This window comes from Portunus trituberculatus, chromosome 36, assembly GCF_017591435.1.
Source record: "Portunus trituberculatus isolate SZX2019 chromosome 36, ASM1759143v1, whole genome shotgun sequence".
NCBI classification, from domain to species: domain Eukaryota; kingdom Metazoa; phylum Arthropoda; class Malacostraca; order Decapoda; family Portunidae; genus Portunus; species Portunus trituberculatus.
Window position 1 is genome coordinate 7,709,094 of NC_059290.1, and position 25,000 is coordinate 7,734,093.

Sequence of the window (25,000 nt, forward strand, 5' to 3'; positions counted from 1 at the left end):
TTATTATTGTATCGCATTTTTATACTCGAGAAAGTAGGGAACTACAATAACCTTCTTTCGAAATCTTGGATGTGCACCCCATGAATTTAATCAATATCCTCCTCTGTCTCGTTTTATGAGGATTCTCTCCAAGTACTCTCGCTCTAGTCTAGCGACTGAAAAAGGACTTCAAAATACGTCCCAGTGAGGCACACGCGTCTCAAAATTTGAGGGGCGATTGTGTGGGAAGCGGGAGAGGGATTTTCATGGAAGACATGGGAGTGTGTCTGTACCACCTCAAGTATAAAACTCACGATACACGATTCTTTGTTTTATTTGTTATTATTATTATTATTATTATTATTATAGTATTATCATATTATATTATTATTATAGTATTATATTATTATTATTTTTATTTATTATTTTATATTATCATTATTATTAATTATTATTGTTATATTATATAATAATATTATTTTGAACAATTCAAGGATAGTTTCCTGGGCAGTTATTAAGAAGAGGCAATTATTTTAATTTTGGTTTAACGTTTCCATGGTGGTTTATGGTACTCACTGAAAACATCCTGATGGCGTCCACGTAGCTGGTGTAGTAGCCGTAGAAGTAGGGTATGATATCTGGGAAAATAATGCCTTTAGAAACGTTTAGTGTGCGCGCGTGCGTGCATTAACACACACACACACACACAAAAAAAAAAAAAAAAAAAAAAAAAAAAAAAAAAAGCAAAAGCACACACACACACACACACACACACGTATAATCAAACCTAACATCTTATCACAAAGCTGGCCTGATTACTTCACTCACCTCGAGGAGATGATCCACCCTTTGCTTGCTCCTCTTGTCTCTTGCGCCTGTTGCAGTATTCACGGTCGTTGATCTGAGACCTGCTCCACTTGTAGATGGTAAAGCCGTCCACGAAATTGAAGAGTCTCTGCAGGGTGATTGGGTCTGGGTCTCTGGCAAGCAGCTCGGTGCTTTTGTCCACCACACCTGTGGCGGGAGGGATAAGGGCGTGACACCACCACCACATACAAGAAGGAACGCAACACATAAATGTATTTTCATCACACGCTTTTTTTTTTTTTTTTTTTTTCCCGACACGGGTGCTTTATCAGCTTCTTTCTATCCGCACTCCTTCCGCAATACTGACCCACGCTACAGACGGAGTTAGGCTCCCCATTCAACGTGAAGGAGGCTGTCTCGCCAGGCTGTGCCTTCTTCGTGGACCAACTCATGGACACGTTGTTAGCCAGGCAGCGGTCCACTTCCAGCTCGCGCATGTCCGACACCACCTCGCCGTCAGCACGCGTGTACCACACCAGCACCTGCGGCAATACCAGCCAGAAGCTACAGTGTCTATTCTATTAAGTTGTCGAGAGAGAGAGAGAGAGAGAGAGAGAGAGAGAGAGAGAGAGAGAGAGAGAGAGAGAGATTTAATACAGCTCTTATTTATCTCATCAAACATCCTGGCAGAGGTTACTCCACGGCTCCAGTGACAAACAAGGCAGTCCCGCATGGCTGCCGCAGCTCTGATAGTCACCTTAGCCCTTGGGGAAGCCGTCGGGGGCAGAGTGATCTCCAGGTTCACGAGGCCTCGAACGGTGCCCTCGATGGGGTCCGGCAGGGGCTCCACCATGTGCGTCACCTCGAAGGGAAGGTCACCGGTTGTCAGCGTGACTTCCTGCGTGGCGGAGTGCTGGATCTGGCCACGAGACACGATCTGCGGCGGAAAAGGTGTTAGAGGACATGGGACGGGACAGACAGGTGCAGGGGAAAGAGTGTAAGCTACACACCACTAGGACAAGTGGCCGCAGCACCCACCTGCACTGTGATGGCCGCGGTGGGCTGGTCGCGGGCGGAGAAGAGCACTGGTAGCACGTGTTTACTGGGAGCTTTGGGCGAGCACTCCAGCTTGTCCTCCGGCGCGATGATGAGCAATGAGGAGTTGGAGGGCGAGAAGTAATGCTGGATGCGGTCCGTGTACTCCGAGGACCTCATACCGGCGCGGCAGTTGAGGGCCTTCACCTGCACGAGGGAGTGACGCCAGTGAGCAAAGGAATACTCGTGCAAGGCCCGAAGACTGCATGTTCATGTTCATTCAGGCGGCCAGAGCCACACGATTTAGCAAAAGAGACACGCATCTCGCGCCATCCACTCACCAGGACACTGTAAGAGTTGAAGTTAGGAAGGACAATGTTCAGAATTCCGTTTGGTGCGGTGGTGTCGTTAGTACAGCATCCTGCGGCGCACACCTCCACTGGCACGTCTGCTGCTGGGGTGCCATCAGGTAACTCGGCGCGTAGCTGTCACAGATATGTCAATTCACACTTCACTCAAGATTGTAGGGCCAAATTGCTTAACTATTTCAATCAAGTTCTATTGCATGTTATTGTCGTTTTCATTAATAAAGTGGCTGTTTAATGTTTATTAATCATATTAGGGGGAACATTCACACACACTTAATCATATTAGGGGGAACATTCACACACACGGTAATTCTACCTGGCTTCAGTGGTCTTTGAACATTTGGAAAAAAAAAAAAAACGTTTTAAAAAGTTGTTTTTTACAGTATATCACGTGTAGTGGTGCGGGGACTTGTGCCAGGACTCACCTTGACGCTGTAGGGAAGGTTGGGCTTCATGAACTCGTCCTTGTACAGACTTTTGAAAGTGACAGCAGAGCGAGTGATGGAGGTACTATGTGAGGCCGTCATCTGCACGCCGGTGCCTTCCTCCTCTATCAGGGCGGAGGCGCGGACAGAGTACACGTTGCAGTCCATGATCCGCATCTCATCCGCTGACACCACAATGTCGCTGCATCCGTGGATCTGAAACACGTCTATGCTCAGCGGCGATACTTGAGCCAGATACTGAAAGGCTCTGAGTATTGAAGACATTTTGTTAGCGAGTCATAAACATTACGGAACTGTTCAAAGTTTTGGAGGCATTGCATGGCGGGCGTGGCAGCGCGAGGTACTGCTTCGACACTCACGGTGGTGTTGGTGGTTTGTGAGACGCGGCACTTCCTGTCCTGGTTGTTGTGGATGTTGAAGGAGAGGTTGCCCTTCAGCGGCTGACCGAAGGTGTAGCTGCAGAGAAGAAAAGGCTGGATGAACACACACACTTGCAAAGAGACCGTAAACAGTCTTAGTTTCCTTCAGTCCCTTACACTCATCCTATCGTCCTCCTGACTTTCCTCAGCCTTGAATTCGTGTAATGCAGTTCCAGTCTTTCTTTTTTTTTACTACCCACGCACATCCTTTATTTCCATCTCTTCTGTCCTTATTCCAGTAATCCACACCCATTTCTCCCATCCTCCACTGCCTCTTATTTACTCCGCACCTTTATGCCATGGCTAATCTAGTACCGTATATCCTTCCACCTATAATCCTTCCACGACTGTACCACACCCACAAGCCCCTCTGCGCCGCGCTAGGAACTCACTTGGCGCACACGGTGAAGGTGAAGTTCTCAGCCGTGCCCAGGATGTACGCTGGGGGCTTGATCGTGACTTCATAGCGCGGTAGCACGAACTCCTCCACCCGGAAACTCTGTGAGGCTTCCCCTTGCGGCCTCTTGAGGTGGATGATGTAGGAACCCTGGGGGACGAGGGAAAACAGGCTGGTTATACTTCAGACTCACGTTTACGTTTATCACTCCTGCCAACCCTACCAAACACCCGTCATGATTCTTTGGTGATTAGTTTTAGTTCTTGTGCTCTTTATCATCACCGTAATCCACCACAGACTTGTTCAACCTAACTTGGGAAGTCGATAAAAAGGCTCAGGTGAAACAGCTCTTCAGGTAGCAGTAATTAGTGAAACCACAGAAGAAAGTAGAAAGGAAAACTGTCTCCTTTCCATGTCCTCATTGTGAGTCTCGGGTTATTCGAGTCTGTCCTCCACCCCCTCTCTGCTCCTGTGTTTACCTGTACCTGTACCTGTATATACTTGTCTGTACCGGGTTTCCACTCACCTCCTCGGGCTCGTCAGCTAGCTGGAAGTCAAGGTGGACCAGCCCCTCGCTGTTGCTGACGTTCTTCCACTGGGCTATCCTGTTGCGGGAGGGCGTGGTGACCCAAATCTCGGGATACTGGGGAAGGAAGGTCACAGGTCAGAGGGTCACGACTGTATGACTACAAAATATTTCAAACAGCAACAGACTCATTGATGAAGGTGACACTGGTACTGAAGGTTAGAACAGTGACACTCTTTAGGTAACAGTGAAGGTAGCTCTGAAGGGAAGGGATACTAGTGCTCGTGCCATCATTAGAAACATGAAAGAAGGAAGAAGCGCCGCCACTTACATCCCTCGTGGACACCTCCATCTTGTTGCCGGTGATTGTCAGGATGCGAAACTGCACCTTCTCCCCGGGCCGGTACTTGTACCTGTCCGTCTGGATGAAAGTCTTTTCTCTGGACCGGCGGATGCTGAGACTCAGCGTGTCGTTCAGCTTGAGGCCGCTCAGGTTGCCCTTGATGTGCAGGTTGCCGCTGTACCCCTCTGAGACTGGTATCTTCAGGTTGTGGCATTTCTCGTACTTGCCTGCACACAGAGAGAACACGCTCAGCGGCCCGCACCATTCACAACACACACAACTCCACAAAATGTAATCCTAATATGCAAAACACCCAACAACTACAGAGACGATATACGATTGAAAAAAATACCAAGCCACGCGGAACAAACCTGACGGAATGTCTATAATCTCTTGGAAAATAGTCTGGTTTCTGTTCTCAGGAAGCTTGCTGCTGTCCCAGATGGAGAGGGAGACGTTAAGAACGCCTACCGGGGCCGCGGGGTCAGTCACGAACACGCACAGCTGCTGCTCGTGTTCACTGATGGTTTGCCGGGGCGTCGTGAGAATGTAGTTTCTGCAAAGACAGGAAGGAACCTTGCATTAATCCACAGGCACAACTTTTCCAGCCGCTAAACTTCTCCTATTGCTGAACAACGCAGTAATCTAATAAAGGTCTAGTCATTATAAACCCTTCAGTGGATTGCCTGCATGGCTCGTTGATCAGCAGGGAAAACACATTGGCGCAACGAAAACACGGATCCAGCCCTTAGGTGTGGAGCGTCGACCCCCACAATGAACCAAAATAAAGCTGTTCATGACACCATCGACATGACACCATCGATGTCCCATTAACGCAACTCGGACCTCACCCACGGCCTTCTCATACAGGCCTGATGGATGTGACGTCACGCGGCCGTGACGTCACGTGCGAGTAGGCCATCCGCGTCTACTGGGTGTGTCGGGAGTGTTTTGGAACTCCGCCTTGGCTTGTTTTAAGTGGTTTTGGTGCACTCACTAGGCCTTCTGCCATGCCTTCCAAGTGTTGCGTTCCTTTATGTAAAGGGAATTACAAAAGTGGGCCAAAGGTGTGCTTATTTTCATTCCCAAAAGAAGAGAAGCTTGCGCGGGCTTGGCTTCATGTTATCAAGCAAGCAGACTCCCCAACCAAAAACACCAAGGTAAGTAAACTAAACCAATGTTTATTGTATACAACTAGTATAGTTTTATCCACATTATAATACAGGGTGTAACACGAGTTTCTGCGAATACTTCTAGAGGTGAAAGTACAAGTTTGTTTAGTCGTGGGGTGAAATTCAAGTGCATGTGGCGGGGTGACTGTTACACCGGCTGGGCCGGTCGGGTGTTTTATGTTATAGAAACACTATATCAACTTACTCCACCTTACTGTAAGTGTGTGGCATTTTGTATATATTTTCTTCCTTTGGAAAATCACAGCACAATCAAAATTTATTTACCGTCACCGTCTTAACGTGAAATTTCAAACAGCTAATTTTCTGCTAGATAGCCTCACTACCGCCTTCCTGCCAGGGGAGGTGGGTAGCCTTTATTTTATTTGTCACTAATTACAGACATGTTAACATTGTGTAATGTTTACCGGTAAATTCTAATCTGTAATACCACTTGTCTGATCATGGGATACTGTAACACCCACAAATTTGCAGAAATGATTGAATAACCCACTACTTTTCACCATCGAACAAACTGCATAACTCGCTATCATTTCTACAAGTTTTGGGGTACAGCAATATTCTGCAATGAGACGAGTAGTATTGACTGAGAGGTAATTTACAGATAAATCTGACACCGTGTTAGAATGTCTGTAATTACTGACAAATAAAGTAATAGGCTATACGGGGACACCTTGCCTGCCTGAGGGAGGCTAGCAGCAGATCAGCTGTTCGGAATTTCACACCAAGATTGACGGTAAATAAATCTCGATGGTACTGCATGATTTTGACAGACAAAAATCTCTGTTGAAAGTACCACACACTTACAGTAAGGTGGACATGGTGTTTCTACGAAATAAAACAATCGCCCGTACCAGCCACACTTAAATTTCACCCACGACTAAACAAAGCCTCAAAAGTCATATGAGTATAGAACATTTTTACTTAGAATAACTTGTTCTTTCGCCTCCTAGAAGTATTCGCAGAAACTCGTGTTACACCCTGTATAATGATGTGATGATATCAGTTTATGATATATTTAGTGTAGGTGAACATAAGGAACCTTGGCTACTCGAGTACTACCTTAGGTTTGGTTAGGATAGGTAAGGGTAGGTTAGGTAGGTTAGGTTAGGTAATGAAACAAATGTATTGATCAACATAAATGTTTTGAAATCAAGAACAGCTTTTATGCCAATTAATTGTTGGTAAGATAAACAGAGAAAGGTGGGCAATAACCTAACCCTAGCCTGCCCTAACCTATCTTAACCTAACCCATCTAAAGGGGTCTAAAGAGGGTGTTTTTAGCTTGCTGGTTTAAAGGGGTGTTTTTAGCTTGCTGGTCTAAAGGGGGGGTGTTTTTAGCTTGCTGGTCTAAAGGGGCTTGTTTAAAGGGTGTTTTAGCTTGCTGGTCTAAAGGGCTGGTCTAAAGGGTTTTATCTTGCTGGTCTAAAGGGATGTTTATCTTGCTGGTCTAAAGGGATGTTTATCTTGCTGGTCTAAAGGGGATGTTTATCTTGCTGGTCTAAAGGGGATGTTTATCTTGCTGGTCTAAAGGGGATGTTTATCTTGCTGGTCTAAAGGGGATGTTTATCTTGCTGGTCTAAAGGGGATGTTTATCTTGCTGGTCTAAAGGGATGTTTTTAGCTTGCTGGTCTAAAGGGTGTGGTTTTAACATGCTGGTCTAAAGGATGTGTATTATAATATATATATATATATATATATATATATATATATATATATATATATATATATATATATATATATATATATATATATATATATACGTTATCACCACAGGTGTTGGTGTATAGGGTTTATGCTATTATTTAGCTGACTGTACTAAAATTTTTGAAATTAATAAAAAAATCTAAGTAAAATATATGGTTTAGGTAAAATAATGCAAAATATCATCATCATACGTTTATATTGTAAGACAAAAGAAAAAGATCATCGATAAAAACATAGAAATGATAGAACATTTATGGGAAAAGAGATGAGCAGAGCGGCGCGGCGATGGCCTACTTGTGCTGACGTCACATCTGATCCCTCAGGCCTGTATACGAAGGCCGTGCCTCACCTCGTTCCTTCCATCCATACACCACCGAGTCCACGTCAACCCTTGCAGCACTTCACCCACACCACACATCAAAGACGGCAGCGTACCCTCGGAACTCGACTATTCCCTTAACAAAGTGGTCCAATTTGTCATAATTACGCAGCGTAACTGAAAAAAATGCTCATTCCTGCAATATTTCCCCTCCACGCCCTCTGACGGGAAATGGGCGTGGTCTTAGCGCTTCACTGACGCACGTGGCCATCTGCGTCTGACCTCCGCGTGCAGATATGTCAGAGTCATCGGGTACACAACGCCACAACCCGGGCCTCCGTGACGTCACCGAGCGCTTGTGGCGAGACTAATGAGTTTATACTTGACAGTGACGTGCGCTCCGGGGAAAAGTTACTGGGAGTGTGTGGTGGTGGATGGGACGCGTGCTGGATGGATTGTGTGATGTTGGTGCTATTCATATTCAGAATGATGAGTGATTTATCCATAGACAGCTAAATAGATAAACAATTTAAAATAAACAGGTTACAAACTAAAAAGATAAGAAGGGATATGTAAAGTAAAACATTAGGTATTTGATTTTGTATGACAATAAACAATTTTTTGGGGGGCAACACGTGATAAATATTTCTTCAGGGATGAGTTTATGAAATATTGCAGCAAAATGTGTACAAACCAAAGGAATGTACAGAACAACACATACATACCTGGCAAAATGTCAAGGGCAGTAGTATTGCGAGAAATATATGAAATCGTGACGGGGAATATCAAGAAAATCTAAAATAGTCAAGAAAATCTGTAAATGTATCTAGTTTTGCTCGCACGGGCTGAACCACTAACCACTACGCACGTCTCACCCTGTACAGCCCCGCCCCGTCCCGCCCCCTCCTGTCCCACCCCGCCCCGCAACCTGACGTTCAATTAAAAGCGAAAGAAAAAGTACAAAAAAAGAGAGCAGTGAATGAGGTATAAAATTACTCTCCCCGGATGTATGTATATATGGAGGTGTCTCTTTCAAGGCCACTGTTCCGTGTGTGTGTGTGTGTGTGTGTGTGTGTGTGTGTGTGTGTGTGTGTGTGTGTGTGTGTGTGTGTGTGTGTACCAGTTTCCCTTCCCTGTCTTCCTTTTCTCTATCTTCCATGTTCTCTGGTTTCCTCCTTTCTTTTTGTATTGTCCTTTTCCCTCTTTCTTCCTTTTCCCTTTCTTTCCTTTAACTGCTGTCTCCTTCCCCTCTTTCCCTTTCTTTCCCTCCCTTCCTTGTTTCATTCCCTTTCCCATCCCTTCCATCTTTGCTTGCTTCCTTCCTTCTTATCTTCTGTCTTAACCACAGTCTATCCCTCTCTCCTCTTCTTTCCCTCCCTCCCTCCCTCCCTCCCTTTTGTATTTCATTCCTTTTCCCTTGCCTTCCATCCCTGCTACCTTCTTTCCCACCCTCCCTCCCCGGCGCAGGTGATAGGCTGTCATCGCTCATGCTTGTGCGTCGCTCATGCTTATGCGGTGAGTCACGTAATCACCAGAAGGAGCGTGACGCATTGAGGGAAAAGTGGCGAGTACGTGCTGAGGTGACGCGCCGGAAAGGGATGTGCACGTGGTGAGGTTTGAGGCGTGATGAGGTGAACTGGACTGCGCCGGAGTGTGGAGGGAGGAGAGGGGAGTGGAGGGAGAAGAGGGGAGTGGAGAGTGGAGGGGGGGTATAGAGAGAGAGAGAGAGAGAGAGAAGTGGAAAGTGGAGTGGAGAAAGGATAAATGCCACCAGGTTTGTGAATAAAGAAAATGAGGAAGTACGGTGGATAAATAAATGGAAATAAACTACAGCGGGTAGTGAATAAACGAGGAAGTACGCTTAAGTCCTTCAATACCAGGACGTGTTTTCATATTCATTCTGGTGATTTTATACACCTTCAGAAACTCATGTGTGGTATTGAAATAGTGAAGACTGTGGCCATTAATCTTCAACCCTCCATAGACTCTTCCTAATTTCAATAAAATGGCCTAATCGTACACAACTCAAGGTAAAAATGTGTCCCGGTATTGAAGGGGTTTGTAACTAGAAGGAAGTGAATTGCACTGGGATGTGAATTAAATAGAATAAATAAATAAGACGTAAAGTATTTGGATATTCAATGATTTCTTTTGCCTTATTGCTTTTCATATTGCTCAGGCGTTTCTTTATTTCCTCATGACCAAATGTTCTTTTTTACTTTTATCTCATTTGTAAGGGAAGCTGTTCTGCGTGTTAGGAAACTCTTCTCTCAGTTGTAGGAAAGGTCTTGGTACGCGTATCTTCCACAATTCATTATTATTACTTCTTTTTTGTTTTTGTTAATGTAGATTTTTTTTTTTTTTCACATTGTTGAACGCCTGACAGAGAAACTGGATAATGAACCTTGAGAGATCCAGGTTTCCTCGTTTCATAAATCGAGGAGTTTCTTCACTCTTAAAGCACCTCTTCTTGAAATACGCGTCTTGCATAATACGAAATACATAATACGAAATAGAGTGAACAGGAGTGTAAAAAGAAAAAAAAAAATAGAAGACAAGTGTAACGAAAATAATAATCTCTTGTCTGTAAAACTGTCCAGCTTATTGACACGAAGACCTGCACAGTGACGAAACAGATCAGCATCAACCAAACACATGATATTTATTAAGACAAGCGTGACTCAGCTACACACGAACCTCTTCTCAAAATACCTGTCTTGCTTCATACGAAATGGAAGATACGAGTGTAGAGGAAAATAAAATAATGATCTCTCGTCTGTAAAACTCCCTCCAACTTAATTAAGCCCGTGGTATTTATTAAGAGAAGCGTGACTCTCCTTAAGCTACACACGAACCTCTTCTTGAAATACTTGTCTTGCATCATACGAAATGGAAGACACGTGTGTAGAGAAAAATGTTAAAATAATGATTTCTCGTCTGCATAAACACAAACGAATCAAACGATCATCAACCAGACACGATAATTACTAGACGAGCGCGACTAAGCTACACACTTGAGACTTCCTACCAAGAAGAAAAAAAAAAATCAACATTAAACTCTCCAGTACCATGACGCGTTTTCATATTCATTTTGCTTACTATTTACCGATTTTATGCAGCTCAGGAACTTGTGGGGGATTGAATTAGAGAAGACTGGCCATTGATCTTCTGATCGCCACGCACCCTTCCTATGTCAGTAAAATTGTCTAACCCTACATAAATCAAGATAAAAGTGTCCCAGTACTGAAGGGGTTAATCAATCTCTTAATTACTTTGCTACCTTGCAAGAAGACAATTATCAAACAATAACTTTTGATTAGATTTTTAACCCTTTACTCTGTGTGGCTCGACCTTCTCCGACCTTCCAGAAACACGGGGCGATTCATGGAACAAATGACTGACCACGACTCCTTCCAGTTCCCAAACCTCAGATTCTAAGGACTCAAGGACAAATGACCACAAGGATAAAAGGTTAAGAATTCAAGGACAATGCTTAGGGGTTCCTGGGAGGGTAACTGGTGCAGGACTTGGAACCCAGGACAGTAGGTTGGCAGTAAAAGTGGAGTCCTTAATGATGAGTATCCTTTCCTTTTTGTGGTAAAGTCGCATTATTTTCCAAGGTTAAAATTTTACCAGTTTGTGGCGTCCTGGGGGAATAAATGGCGTAGGACTCTTAGGATAGAATGACACTAGGAAAACAGGAGTCCTTATGATGAGTATCCTATCTTTGTGTTAATTTTATCCTTTTTTTTTTTCGAGGTCAAAAGTACAGAATTCAAGTATGTCCCTGGGGAATACTTGGTACATAACGGTTAGAATACTAGAAAAACGAGGAATCCTTTAACAAATCTCCTTCCATCCTTTCTCTTGACATTAAACATTTATTTCAAGGTTAAAAGTTGAGGAATTAAACAGTCCTGCGACGTGTCATTATAAACACTTGACTGTTGATGAAATGAGGAAGTTAAAATACAATATAATGATTTACAGAAGGAGGCATCAGTCAGGGACACAGTGATTGGATGACAAGAACGAACAGAAGATTATTATTAAACAATGCGAGGGGAAAGAAGAGGTAGAGGTGGTGGTGGTGGTGGTGGGGGTAGCGATAGTGGTGGTTGTGGTGGTGGTGGTGGTAGCGGTGATGATGATGGTGGCGAGTCACTACCTAGATAAAAAGTTAATGATTCTAAAACAAAAGGAGGATGAAGGGACAAAGAGGAGGAAGAGCAGGAAGAGGAGGAAGAAGAATAAGAGAAGTAAGAGAAGAGGATAATAAGAGAAGTAAAAGGAGTAGGATATGTGAGAAGAAGTAAGAGATGGAGGGAAGGAAAAAGCAAAAGGAGGATGAAGGAACAAGGAGGAGGAAGAAGAAAAATAAGAGGAAAAGTAAAAGGAAGAGGAAAGGAAGAAGCAGAATAAAAGAAGTAAGAGAAGAAGGATGTGTGAGAGAAGTAAGGAGAGACTAACTAAGAAATAAGAAAGAAGAGGAAGTAGGAGGGAGAAAAGGAGGAAAGGAAGAAGAGGAATAGAAGAAGTAAGAGAAGAAGGATGTGTGAAAGAAGTAGTAAGGAGAAACTAGGAAATAAGAAAGAGGAGGAAGGAGGGGGGAGGAGGAGGAGGAGGAGGAGGAGGAGAGGTAAGAGAAGTAAGGGAAGGAAGAGAAAGAAAGTTGAGAGAAGGAAAAGGAAGGAGATAATAATGGCAGTGGCTGTAAATCCATCTTTTTCTAGCACGCTTCTGAACAAACTGTATCAAATAAAAAAAAAAATAATGAAATAAATAAATAATGAACAAATATTTATTACTATTTACAAATCCACCTTTTTTTCACCAAGATTCTGAACAAACTACGACCATGAACAAAGAACAAAAAGATAAATAAGAACACGACTTACAAACGTTTCTTCTGTTGTGTCTCAAAAATGGATAATGAACTAGAAAAAAATGGATAATGAACTAGAAAAAAATGGATAATGAACTAGAAAAAAATGGATAATGGACTAGAAAAAAATGGATAATGAACTAAAAAAAATGGATAATGAACTAAAAAAAATGGATAATGAACTAGAAAAAAATGGATAATGAACTAGAAAAAATGGATAATGAACTAAAAAAAATGGATAATGAACTAAAAAAATGGATAATGGACTAAAAAAATGGATAATGAACTAAAAAAATGGATAATGAACTAAAAAAATGGATAATGAACTAAAAAATGGATAATGAACTAGAAAAAATGGATAATGGACTAAAAATGGATAATGAACTAGAAAAAAATGGATAATGAACTAAAAAAATGGATAATGAACTAGAAAAAATGGATAATGAACTAAAAAAAATGGATAATGAACTAGAAAAATGGATAATGAACTAAAAAAAATGGATAATGGACTAAAAATGGATAATGGACAAAAGGACTAAAGGAATGGATCATGGACAAAAAAAGAGATAATGAAAAAAAATGAATAATGAACAAAAAATGGATAATGGAGAAAAATGGATAATGAACTAAAAAATAAATAAATGAAACCTCAATCCTGAAAGACACTTAAATTAGCAACGTGACTAAGATTATTGACAAACAAATGAAGAACAAACCAAACCTCAATTCTTAGAAGACATAAAATGGCATCGTGGTTTAAATTTATTCACAAGGCGAGGGCATTTAATTTTTTTCTCCAAGTTAATGAGAGTTGAGATTCCTGTGACCTCGTGGTGATGTCCTGATATCCTGATGGCTCCCTCGCGTGTCCTTAAAGATTATCCTTCTCTCTCCCCTCCACACCTGTCTTCCCAATGCTTCAAAGGCACTTATAGGATGGGTGTGTAGTATTAACAGTCTTATTGCCTTCCCTTCACTGCCTCCCTTGTCTCCATCTCTTTCTCTTTCACTGCCCCGCTTAGTCTCCATCTCTTTCTCTTTCACTGCCCCGCTTAGTCTCCATCTCTTTCTCCTTCACTGCCCCCCTTAGTCTCCATCTCTTTTTCCTTCACTGCCCCCTTAGTCTCCATCTCTTCCTCCTTCACTGCCCCCCTTAGTCTCCATCTCTTCCTCCTTCACTGCCCCCCTTAGTCTCCATCTCTTCCTCCTTCACTGCCCCCCTTAGTCTCCATCTCTTTCTCCTTCACTGCCCCCTTAGTCTCCATCTCTTTCTCCTTCACTGCCCCTTAGTCTCCATCTCTTCCTCCTTCACTGCCCCCCTTAGTCTCCATATCTCTCTCCTTCACTGCCCCCCTTAGTCTCCATCTCTTTCTCCTTCACTGTCCCCCTTAGTCTCCATCTCATTTATCACACTTTCCATCTCCTTGCTTTATATAATTTCTTTTTTTTTTATTATCCTATTTTCCTTTTTTTACTTTTTCTTCCTTTCTGCTTTCTTTTTCTCCTTTTATTTATCACTCCTTCCTTCCTTTAGCGTCTCTTTTCTTTCCTTCCACTTTTTTTTTCTCCTTTTCTTTTTCCCCTTTCCTTCCCCTCTTCTCTATCCCTCCCCCTCTATCTTAAGTCTCCCCTTCCTGTCCATTAATCTCTCTCTCTCTCCTCTTCATCCCCTTCTCCCCTCGTCAGCCTCCCCTTCGTCAGCACAATACACCAAGGCAGGCCCCTCCCCCACACACACGTCATCTTCCACGCGTCATCATTTCATTCTTCTCAGAAACTCATGCTCATCTTCAAACTCCACCCCCTTTTCTATTTGCACCTCCCTACCGCTCCCTCCTCCTCCTCCTCTCTTCAGTCAAGGCCACAACCTTCAGCCAACGTCATCTAGTCATCAAGTCACCCATTCCTCACTCGGTGTTTCCAGGTGGTGTTGTTTACTTAAGACTGTTTACAAGAGGCGTAGAAGAAACATAGCAAGGAGCATCGTGAGCATCGTGAATTACCGCGCCGTCTGCTGCTCATCCTGCTTAGAGACAGAGCTGGTTAGGAACTACTCACACTTCTCCTCCACTGCTTCTAAATTACTTTAGTTGAAGTTATTTTTTTATTAATTTTTTGGTGTTATAAGGACAGATTTAATGAGATTTTGTACGTAAAGAAAAAAAAAAAAAACCGCTTGAAAATTTGGTTAATAATTTCTGTGACCTTGGAAAACTGTCATGGTGAGATGTTGAAGGGTTTCTGAGTATCATGTTTTGGTGAAGCGGTGTTGAGGTGGTGGTGTGGAGCAGAGGGTTCTCAATATTTTTCTCGTTAAGAACCCTCTGAGTTATGAAACCATCTATCCGAACCCCCAGTAATCTGACATCGAACAGAATGCCAATCTAGCGACTGACAAACTCAATATGCAATGGTACTGCAAAGAACATTATTAGATCAGGTATCTGAGTACACGTGGAAGAACTCTTGTGAACTCTTGGGGGGACGAGAACTCGTGTTGTGGAGGGTGTGAAGGGACGTTGTCAAATTACAAGTGTTTGGTGTTTGGTGTAGGTTCTCGAGTCGTAGGAATATTTTAGGATTATTTTGATTTATTTACAGTATTTTTTCTTATAAATGGTTTGTTATTTTCATGTGCATGTTTTTTTCTAATTTTCTCTATTGTATATTTCTTAAGTAATTCCTTTTTTTTTACTTTTCACTTTTTTTACTTTTTCTATCAGATATTCTTTATCTTTCCAAACATTTTCCCTCATGTTGCATAATTTACAAGTCAATTACCACGTTTTTCATTTATTTTTCATTACCAGTATATAATATTACCAAAAACCTACAATTTCTTCTTTTTTACATTTTCAGACACTTTCTTCCATGCTGCATAATTCTCAAGTCCTTTATCACGTTTTTTTCGACATTTAAGATACAACTTTCAGACAAACGCAGGAGTGCCGAGGGAGGTGAAAGTTGCAGCACCGTTCACATTCTCACATTCTAATCCTGGGTGTCCAAGTTGCAGGTTCTTTAACACACGTGGCGGGGAACATATCAGGTCACGACACGTTCTCCTTTCCTCGAGCACTCAAAATTCTGTGTGCGTGCGTATGTATGTGTGTGCGTGCGTATGTATGTGTGTGCGTGCGTATATATGTGTGTGCGTGCGTGTGCGTATGTATGTGTGCGCGTGTGCGTATGTATGTGTGTGTGTGTGCGTGCGTGCGTATGTGTGTGCGTGCGTGCGTGCGTATTAACGCTGCAGAAAAGGAAAGGTAACGCCAATATGCCTTTTCGTATCAACATTAATGGTTCAGTATGGATCAGTGTCATCTTCAACGTCGAACAGAATGAGAAGTGACGCCACAGGTTTTTTCATGTCAAAATTCTATGCTCCTTTGTCAATTCCAGTGTAGTATAGAACGAGAGGTGCCGCCAATGTTCCGTCTCGTATTAAGATGATAAGCTGTTAGGTCTCAATTCCATCATAGCATAGAGCGAGAGGTACTGCCAGTTAACCATATTCAGAACCCTTCACTGCACCAACACTACTTTCCCGAGGTTCTAGTCTAAGTGATACGGGTTTTTAATGTTACTTACAGTTCTAGTGATAGATTAACACGATTTCTTCATTATTAACAGTAGAAACCCTCTTAAGAACGCCGATAACAAGATTTCTTCATTATTAACAGTAGAAACACTCTTAAGAACGCCGTTAACAAGATTTCTTCATTATTAACAGTAAAAACTCTTAAGAACGCCGTTAACAAGATTTTTTCATTATTAACAGTAGAAACACTCTTTAAGAACGCCGTTAACAAGATTTTTTCATTATTAACAGTAGAAACACTCTTAAGAACGCCGTTAACAGGATTTCTTCATTATTAACAGTAGAAACACTCTTAAGAACGCCGATAACAAGATTTCTTCATTATTAACAGTAGAAACACTCTTAAGAACGCCGTTAACAAGATTTCTTCATTATTAACAGTAGAAACCCTCTTAAGAACGCCGTTAACAAGATTTCTTCAACATTAACAGTAGAAACTCTTGAGATCCGCTTTAATCACCTCCATGGCCTTTGAAAATAGTCGCGATGTCAGTGTAGCGTTTCAGAATAAAGGATTAAACATGTAAGACTGATTCCTGTGTTTTAGTGTGGCAGGGAGTGAGTGGTAGCAATGTGCTTGTTTGTATTCAAGATCCTGTGCTTCTTTTTGCCTCAGTATTAATGCAGAGGCGGGAAGATGAAGACGTGTGTGTGTGTGTGTGTGTGTGTGTGTGTGTGTGTGTGTGTGTGTGTGTGTGTGTGTGTGTGTGTGTGTGTGTGTGTGTGTGTGTGTCTTAATGCAGAGGCGGGAAGATGAAGACGTGTATATGTCTGTCTGTCTGTGTCTTAATGCAGAGGCGTGGTGTGTGTGTGTGTGTGTGTGTGTGTGTGTGTGTGTGTGTGTGTGTGTGTGTGTCTGTCTGTATTAATGCAGAGGCGGGAAGATGAAGACGTGTATATGTCTGTCTGTCTGTGTCTTAATGCAGAGGCGGGAAGATGAAGACGTGTGTGTGTGTGTGTGTGTGTGTGTGTGTGTGTGTGTGTGTGTGTGTGTGTGTCTTAATGCAGAGGCGGGAAGATGAAGACGTGTGTGTGTGTGTCTTAATGCAGAGGCAGGAAGATGTGTGTGTGTGTGTGTGTGTGTGTGTGTGTGTGTGTGTGTGTGTGTGTGTGTGTGTGTGTGTGTGTGTCAATGCAGAGGCGGGAAGATGAAGACGTGTGTGTGTGTGTGTGTGTGTGTGTGTGTGTGTGTGTGTGTGTGTGTGTGTGTGTGTGTGTGTGTCTTAATGCAGAGGCAGGAAGATGAAGACGTGTGTCTGTCTGTGTCTTAATGTGTGTGTGGCTAGGTCACCACTGGTTGGTTGCATGTGTTGGTGAGTCATGTTTTTAATGGGGACACTCAAATGTTAAGTTGCGGTAAAGTATTTTGTTATGTCCAAGACTGGTTCTGTCCTTCCTTCTTCCTCCCCCTCCCCCTCCCCCTCTCCCTCTCTCTCCCCTTGCTTCCTCCTTTCCTTTTGCTTGTAAATCTTCCCCCCCCCCTCTCTCTCTCTCTCTCTCTCTCTCTCTCTCTCTCTCTCTCTCTCTCTCTCTCTCTCTCTCCTTCTCTTTACTCATCTATTCTTTCTTTACTTCTTTGTCTTTCTTACTTGTTTGTCTTTCCCTCCCTCCCTCTCCCTCATGTCACTCCATGCCGCCGCCGCCGCCGCCGCCGCCGCCGCCGCCGCCGCCGCCCGCCTCCTCCTCCTCCTCCTCCTCCTCCTCCTCCTCCTCCTCCTCCTCCTCCCCTTTGTCTCCAGCTATCCATTCTCTCCTACCGGCTTGCAAGTCTCCTTCCCTCCCACCTTTCCTCCAAACCTCCCCCTCTCCCCCCTCCCTCGAACACCAAGCCTCCAACCCTCCCCCCCATCCTTCCTCGAACACCGCCACCATTACTCCCTCCTTCCGCGTTGCCGTGTTCTCTTTCCTTTATTCTTTATTTCCCCTCTTTTGTTCTCATATCCTTTTCTTAGCTCTCTCTCCATCTCTCCCTCTCTCCTCCACCACACTAACTTATTACACTTCCATGCCTTCTCTCCACTCTTCCTCCACCTTTCCTCTCCCATCTCATTCTCCCTAGCCGTGCCTCCACTTCCCTAAATCATGAAGATCAGTAGCCAGAAACACGACAGCAGGACACACACACACACACACACACACCTTAGGTCATTGTAAAATAAATAAACAAAAAATAAGAAAAAAGATGCGAACTGATGTGATACTGTACAACTAGTGGCGTCAGGGTTATTAGGGAGTGGCAGGGGTAGGCAGGGAGGATAGGGGGTGTCCGAGATGGGATAGGCGTTAGAGAGAGGCAGGGGAAGACAGGGAAGGACATGGAAAAGGCAAGGGGAGACAGAGACTGGGAGAAGCAGGGGAAGGTAAGTAGAGACATGGGGAGGCAGGCAGAGACAGGACGAGGCAGAGGAAGGTAGGAAGAAGCATGGGGAGGCGGAGAGAGACAGTGGAAGGCAGGGGAAGATGGAGAGACAGTGGAAGGCAGGGGAAGATGGAGAGACAGTAGGAGGCAGAGGAAGGCATGCGGAGACGGGGGGAGACAGTGACAAGAAACGATAGGGGAAGTTGAGAAGTGGTAAGCGAAGGGATGTGAAGGCAGAGGTGAAAGTAGGTAGGCAGCAGGAAAGTAGCAGGGAGAGGCAGGGGGAAGCAGAAAAAGACATGGGAGAGACAAAATGGCAAGAAAAGGCACAGGAAGGCAGATTAAGGCAGGGAGAAAGCAGGGAGTGACAGGGAGAGGCAGGAAGTGTCAAGAGGGCATAGAAAGGCAGAGGAAGGCAGGGAGGCAGCAGGGAATGTTATTCCCGTATTAGATAGGCAGAACAGCGAAGGTCATTCCTTGGGGAATACGAGATTTACGGGAGACCTTACTGGGTTCCCTGCCCCGAGGAATACCAAGGAGTTCCATTATACAGACATTATACACGGGCTGGTATTATACAGAACCGAGAGAGAGAGGCAGAGGGAGAGAGGAAGGGTCTCAAGTGGTGCTCAAGACTGGAGGTTCATGACAGGTGGGTTTTGGTGGAATGGCTGGGACGTGTGACAGTTTTATGATGGCAAGAGGGTCGTGTGCTGTGGCCGGACTTGTGTATTTGCGGGACCGGTTTAGATAGACGGAGTGAGACAAGACAGACTGAGACACGGGTAGAGACAGAAAGACAGGCAGGGATGATGACTTTAGAGAGACAGGCATACAAAGACACAAGACAGACAGGAAGACAGACTAGTAAAGAAAAATAGACAGAAAGACAAGCTGGAAGATAAATTTAGAGACAGACATTCAGATAAATTAAAAAGACGGGCTCAGACAGATTAAAACAGAGACAATGCCAAAAATAGTAAGACAGGAAGACAGAAATTTTGAGGGACAGGTAGACGGAGAGACACGAGGTAGACAAACAGAAGATGAATTTAGAGAGAGACGGACAGACAGAGAGACAGAGGGAGAGAAACAGGAGGCTAACTTCAGAGACAAGCACAGAGAGGGAAACAAACAGAAAGACAAATTTAAGAGAGACAGAGTATACAGACTGAAGGCTAATCAAGAGAGACAGACCGACAGACCAAGACGAGAGACAGACAGAGTATACAGACTGAAGGCTAATCAAGAGAGACAGACCGACAGACCAAGACGAGAGACAGAGTATACAGACTGAAGGCTAATCAAGAGAGACAGACAAACAGACCAAGACAAGAGAGAGACAGACAGGTAGAGATGAGATGAGGATGGCAGAAAAGAAAAAAGTAATAAGATATACCAGTAAGGACTCTCTCATCTGCCAGGTCGGAATGTGTAGGCAGGGGAAATACAAGGAAAGATTTTGAGGGTGATGCCCTACGTGTGTGTGTGTGTGTGTGTGTGTGTGTGTGTGTGTGTGTGTGTGTGTGTGTGTGTGTGTGTGTGTGTGTGTGTGTAGGATCGTGACTAAGCATAAACAATCTGCATATATTTAACTAAGATAATCTATATGAACTTGACCATAAACCTGAACGAGTCTGGCCGCATGAATTGGTTAGAGACAGAAAACCTGTGTAAAGCCAATCAAGACACTGCAATGTACAAGTGTGACGAGTCATTGCACCCCGATAAGAGGAAACCAATACGGTGTGTCTATACATATAAACACACACACACGCACACGCACACGCACAATGAACTTCCATCACTGTCCACCTACTCACTCTCCCTGTCTCTCTGTCTCTCCTCGTCTCTTCCTCACCCTCCCTGCCACTCCCTCGGGTTGATGTCCTCCCGGCGTGCCCTTCCATCTCCAAGGTCAGGTCACGCCCCTTGCCTCCAGCCCACACAGCCTCCACCCTCCTAGCAACCAGCCCACCTCACCCCTCCTCACCCCACCCCACCCCGCCCCGCCCAGTCCAGTCCCGCCCCGTCCCGCCCCGACACGGCCCAGGTAAACACAGGTAAATAGAACGTTTAAAAAATATCCCTTTAACCTTCCATCCCCCACCCATCAACACCCTCCTCCCCTCCCAAGTACCCAGGTAGCTACTTAAAATACTCCTTACCTTACCGTCCCTTCATTAACACAGGTAAGTTGCAGCACAAAATACGCCTCTAAGCTTCCCGCGCATCAATCACCACCCTTCCCTTGAGAAAATTAATACATGCTTGGTAAAAAATAGGTTACTTTTGGCGCCACCTTCCCACCTCCACGCCCGCCAGGTAACTTAATTAAAACCTGACCTTGGTGTCCTGCTACTTTGTTTTACTTCCTTTATTTTACCTGTCCCTTTCTCTTTAACACCTGGACACTCACTCGTATTATCTTCCATTCCTATCTTTATGTCACCACGTTCACCTGTTTCTTATCTTAATTAGTTTCTCGTAGGTATTATGATGCCTTCTACTTTGTCCTATCTTCTGCTTTGCCTTACCTGTTCCTTTGTCTCCTGGTTCCTATCTCTCCGTCCCTTCGTTCACCTGTTTCTTATCTTAATTGGTTTCTTGTAGGTTTTATGATGTCTTTCACCTCGTCCTACCTGTCCTACCTTCTATCTCAACTACCTGTCCTATACACCCACATTTACATACAAAACCTTTTATGGTCCATTTTTATCTGTATCTCAAGTATAGCACATTTTTTTTTCTACTTGTGTTACCTGTCTTGCTACCTATACCTTGCTTCACCTGTTCTTCCTCCCCATATACCAATCTTTTTCCTCACTGCCACTGTCTCCTCACTATAGCTTCCTTTTTTCTTCCTTTTTTTTTTTTACTCCAAGTGGGTTTCTTTACCTGTCTTTATACCTTTGCCTTGTCTCACCTGTCCTCTAGTTGCATGTACTTTCCTATACAACCTTGTCTTCCTTCCTACCTTGTCATTTCACCTGTAGGACCTTCGTTAATTTCAGTTCGTGCCTTCAAGTTTTTTTTTCAGTTTTTTTTTTTCAGTATACGTAATGTGTGTGTTGTCATTTCGAGTCCTGGTCATTCGTGTCTATTTAATACTTTCCCCTCACCTATAACTGCCTATTTAATCTTTTTCCCTCACCTGTAACATCTCAATGCCTTTTATTTTTTATCATTTGCTTTCGGGATATGTAAAGTTTGGCTAGGTATGGGTAATGTAAGCCAATCATTGTGCATTTCTTTTTCTGTCATCTATAACACTTGTCTTTCAGTTCATGTTTTGGGATTTGAGTTTTAAGAAGAGCAAAGAATAGTAAAGTTAGGTCAGTGGGGTTCATGTGGATTCATTTGTGTGTTACTTAATCCGTGACCTTCACCTGTAATACCTTAATGTTTTAGTTCCTGGTTCAAAATGTACTAAGGTGGTTTGGCGACTGTTGCAGTTTCTCTTTTCTAATGTTCTTATGATTCCTGCGTGTTTAGTTACTTAATCCGTCTCCCTCACCTGTAATATAATGCCTTAGTTCCTGTTTGGTTTGGCTACTGTGGCAATCCGTCCCCCTCACCTGTTTTAGTTCTTGGCTTAGGATTTACTAAGGTGGTTTAGCAAGTGTGACTCCTGCGCGTTTGGTTACTTAATCCGTCTCTCTCACCTGTAATGCCACAGTTCCTGGTTTGCTAAGTTGGATTGGCTACTGTGGCAACCCGTCCCCCTCACCTGTTATGGCTTAATGTCTTAGTTCCTGCTTTACTAAGGTGGTTTGGCTAGTGTGACTCCTACGCGTCTGTCTACGAAGAGAGTACTAAATCTTTTCGTAACCTTGGGAGCCTTACAATTAGTCAAGGCCACGGAGCAGCGCGTTCACCCACACCCTGAGTGACGCCAGCCCGGGCCCGCACCACGAAGCAAGGCTGGCGTGGGTCTGGCCAAACAACTCTGCATGCAAAGGCTACACCAAGATTTTCTAAGTCATTACAAGATGGTGGGTTTTGTAAAGGCATTGCCACACGTTCAGTACACAGCCAGTAAAGGGAAGACTGGCCCGGAGACATACACAGACCTACTTATAAATGAGTGGTTGAGGTACTGCGCCACAACAGCCAGGGTCATTATAAAGTACTTGCGCGTTCCCTTCATTACTTATTCTCGGCCACTCCGGCAAGTATAACGAGCCGTCTAAGATACGCTATTAATAAACAACACTGAGCATTCTTGCCCTCTCCAGCAGTTACCACCTTTACCAATATGAAAAAAAAAATACTCCAGATTAATTTCTGCAGACACTTTTACCAAGCAAACCAGTATATCTTTGTCCAGTACAGCAAAGTTACCACCATTACCAATATAAACACTAAAATTCACTGGTATTAATCCGACTCTCAGCTGCGCGTGTCTCCCCCGCAACAGTGAATCCCGTGCCGTCAAGTGCCTCTTCCCTGCTCAAGCTCATAAGTCATATCGCTATAGTGAGAGATTAAGTCAGGCAATTTCTCGCCAAGTGGGCCATTAAGATAAGCTCTTCTCTCCCTCATGATAAGCAAGTCACTAATAATAAACTAAAAAAACTTTTTTCAGATAAGATAAATTTCTGAAAGTCAGTGTCCGTCTGTCTGTCTCTCATGATAAGCAAGTCACTTATAAAACTAACAAACTTTTTTCAGATAAGATAAATTTCTGAAAGTTGGTGTCTGTCTGTCTGTATGTCTGTTCGTCCGTCCATTTGTTTACTCAATCCACAACAATTTCTCTCCATCTGTCCATTTCTCCATTTGCATCTGTCTACCTGCTCATCCATTCTTCTATCTCACCACATCCTTCTCTGTTCCTTACCTACCTACTCTGTCTTTCATCCCGTCTATCTATTCATTAATCTATCCACCTCTCCACTTCTCCACTTCCCATTCACCCATCCCTGCGTCAATCCACCCTCCAGCCCCCTGCAGACATCCACGTGCTCACTCTTCCACATGCTGCGCCGGACACGTGTGGGTGGTTGGCAACGGATCGACCTTGACTAAAAATGTCTAGAGGAGGAGGAGGTTGGAAAAAAATGTGAGAAAAAGAATGTTAAGCCTCACTCGGCCAGAGCCTTCCCCGGATACAAGCACTGGTGTCACGTCCCTGAAGCCTCGAGGTAATGGAGAGACAGGGAGAGAAAAAAGGGAGGGAGGAAGGGGAAGATGGAGGGAAAAAGAGGAAGAGGGAGGGATACTAAACAAGGGGATGACAAGAGGCATTACCGAAAGGAAGGAGAGAAGAGGCATAACAGGAATGCTATTGGAAGGAAGGAAGGAAGGTGATAACGTTAAGGAATGAGGGAAAATGCATGTGAAAGATATAATTAGATGGAAAGGAAGACAGGGAAATTTGATGAAGGGAATGAGAATAACTGGAAGGTCAGTTATAGATGGTAAAAGACAACAGAAAAGTGTGATAAAGAAGGGAATAAATAAAATAATGGAAAGAAAAGAAAGGGAACATAGTAGGAACGCAGTTAGAAGATAGCGAGAAAGAAATGAGGAAATCTGACAAAGAAAATGATGGCACAAAACTTGGAGGAATAAAGCAAAAAATAAACAAACATAATAGAAGATGGAAAAGAGAAATGCAAAGATGCGAAACTAAGAAAATGGTGACAAAGTGATGAGATTAAGAAAGCAAGATGCACGAAACTTAACTACACGTAAAAAAGACGAAAAAAAAAAGGATAAAATATAGAGATAGCAAAGAATAGAAGGAAAAAAAAAAAAAACAAGAGATACAAAGAGATACACAGTAAGTAATTAAGAGAAAGGGAAAGACACAAGACAGAAAAAGATAACACAAAAAAAAAAAAAAAGTCGAGAGATGGAGAGACACATTGAGAAACGACAAGGAGACAAGTAAAGAGACACGGAGACAGAGTGAAAGCAAAAAACAATAATGGTGTTGTGGAATATATTTAAATCGACAATGAGGGGAGGAAGCGAAGGCAAGCAAAGAAAAATAAGCCTGAAAGAAGTGTGATGGAGAAGCGACAATGGGAGGACTTAAATAGAGAGGAGAAAGAAGAGTGGAGGAGAAGGATGAAGACAGGATTTTGAGGAAGTAGAAGAAATAAAAAGGGAGAGAAGATAATGGGAGAGGTTAAGGGAGGTTCAGAGGAAAAGAGGAGGAGGAGGAGGAAGAGGAGGATTCAGAGAAGTAGGAGGGAGGAAATAAAAGGGTGAGGACAGGATTTTGAGGAAGTAGACGAAATGAAAAAGGGAGAGATTAAAGAAGGTTTAGAGGGAAAGAAGGAGAGAATGATTTTAATGAAGTAGACAGGAAATAAAGAAAACGGGAAGAAGATTGGAAGTTAAGAGGTTTAGAGGGAAACAGAGGAAATAAAAAGAAAGGGAATAGGATAAGTTAAGAGATAGATAGATAGATAGAGAGAGAGAGAGAGAGAGAGAGAGAGAGAGAGAGAGAGAGAGAGAGAGAGAGAGAGAATGGCTATAAAGAACGATGAAGAAAATGAAGCAAAGAGGAGGAAAGGTATATAAGGAGGATTTGAAAGAAGGAAAGGATAGGTGAAAAAAGGAAGAATGTGGGAAAAAAAATAAGAATATGATGGAAGAGAGAAGA

The 25,000-nt window shown here is 43.4% G+C and overlaps 1 protein-coding gene across 1 annotated transcript in view; it reads right to left on the reverse strand.

Moving 5' to 3' along the window:
* LOC123513662 (alpha-1-inhibitor 3-like) overlaps positions 1–25,000 on the reverse strand; it is a 50,835-nt gene that overhangs the window by 8,940 nt on the left and 16,895 nt on the right. The window contains 12 exon segments of the mRNA XM_045270976.1: positions 556–617; positions 808–993; positions 1,154–1,328; positions 1,544–1,723; positions 1,825–2,028; positions 2,163–2,306; positions 2,615–2,830; positions 2,995–3,091; positions 3,447–3,601; positions 3,978–4,094; positions 4,309–4,547; positions 4,692–4,876. Of these exon segments, the coding sequence (XP_045126911.1) occupies positions 556–617; positions 808–993; positions 1,154–1,328; positions 1,544–1,723; positions 1,825–2,028; positions 2,163–2,306; positions 2,615–2,830; positions 2,995–3,091; positions 3,447–3,601; positions 3,978–4,094; positions 4,309–4,547; positions 4,692–4,876 (1,960 nt within the window).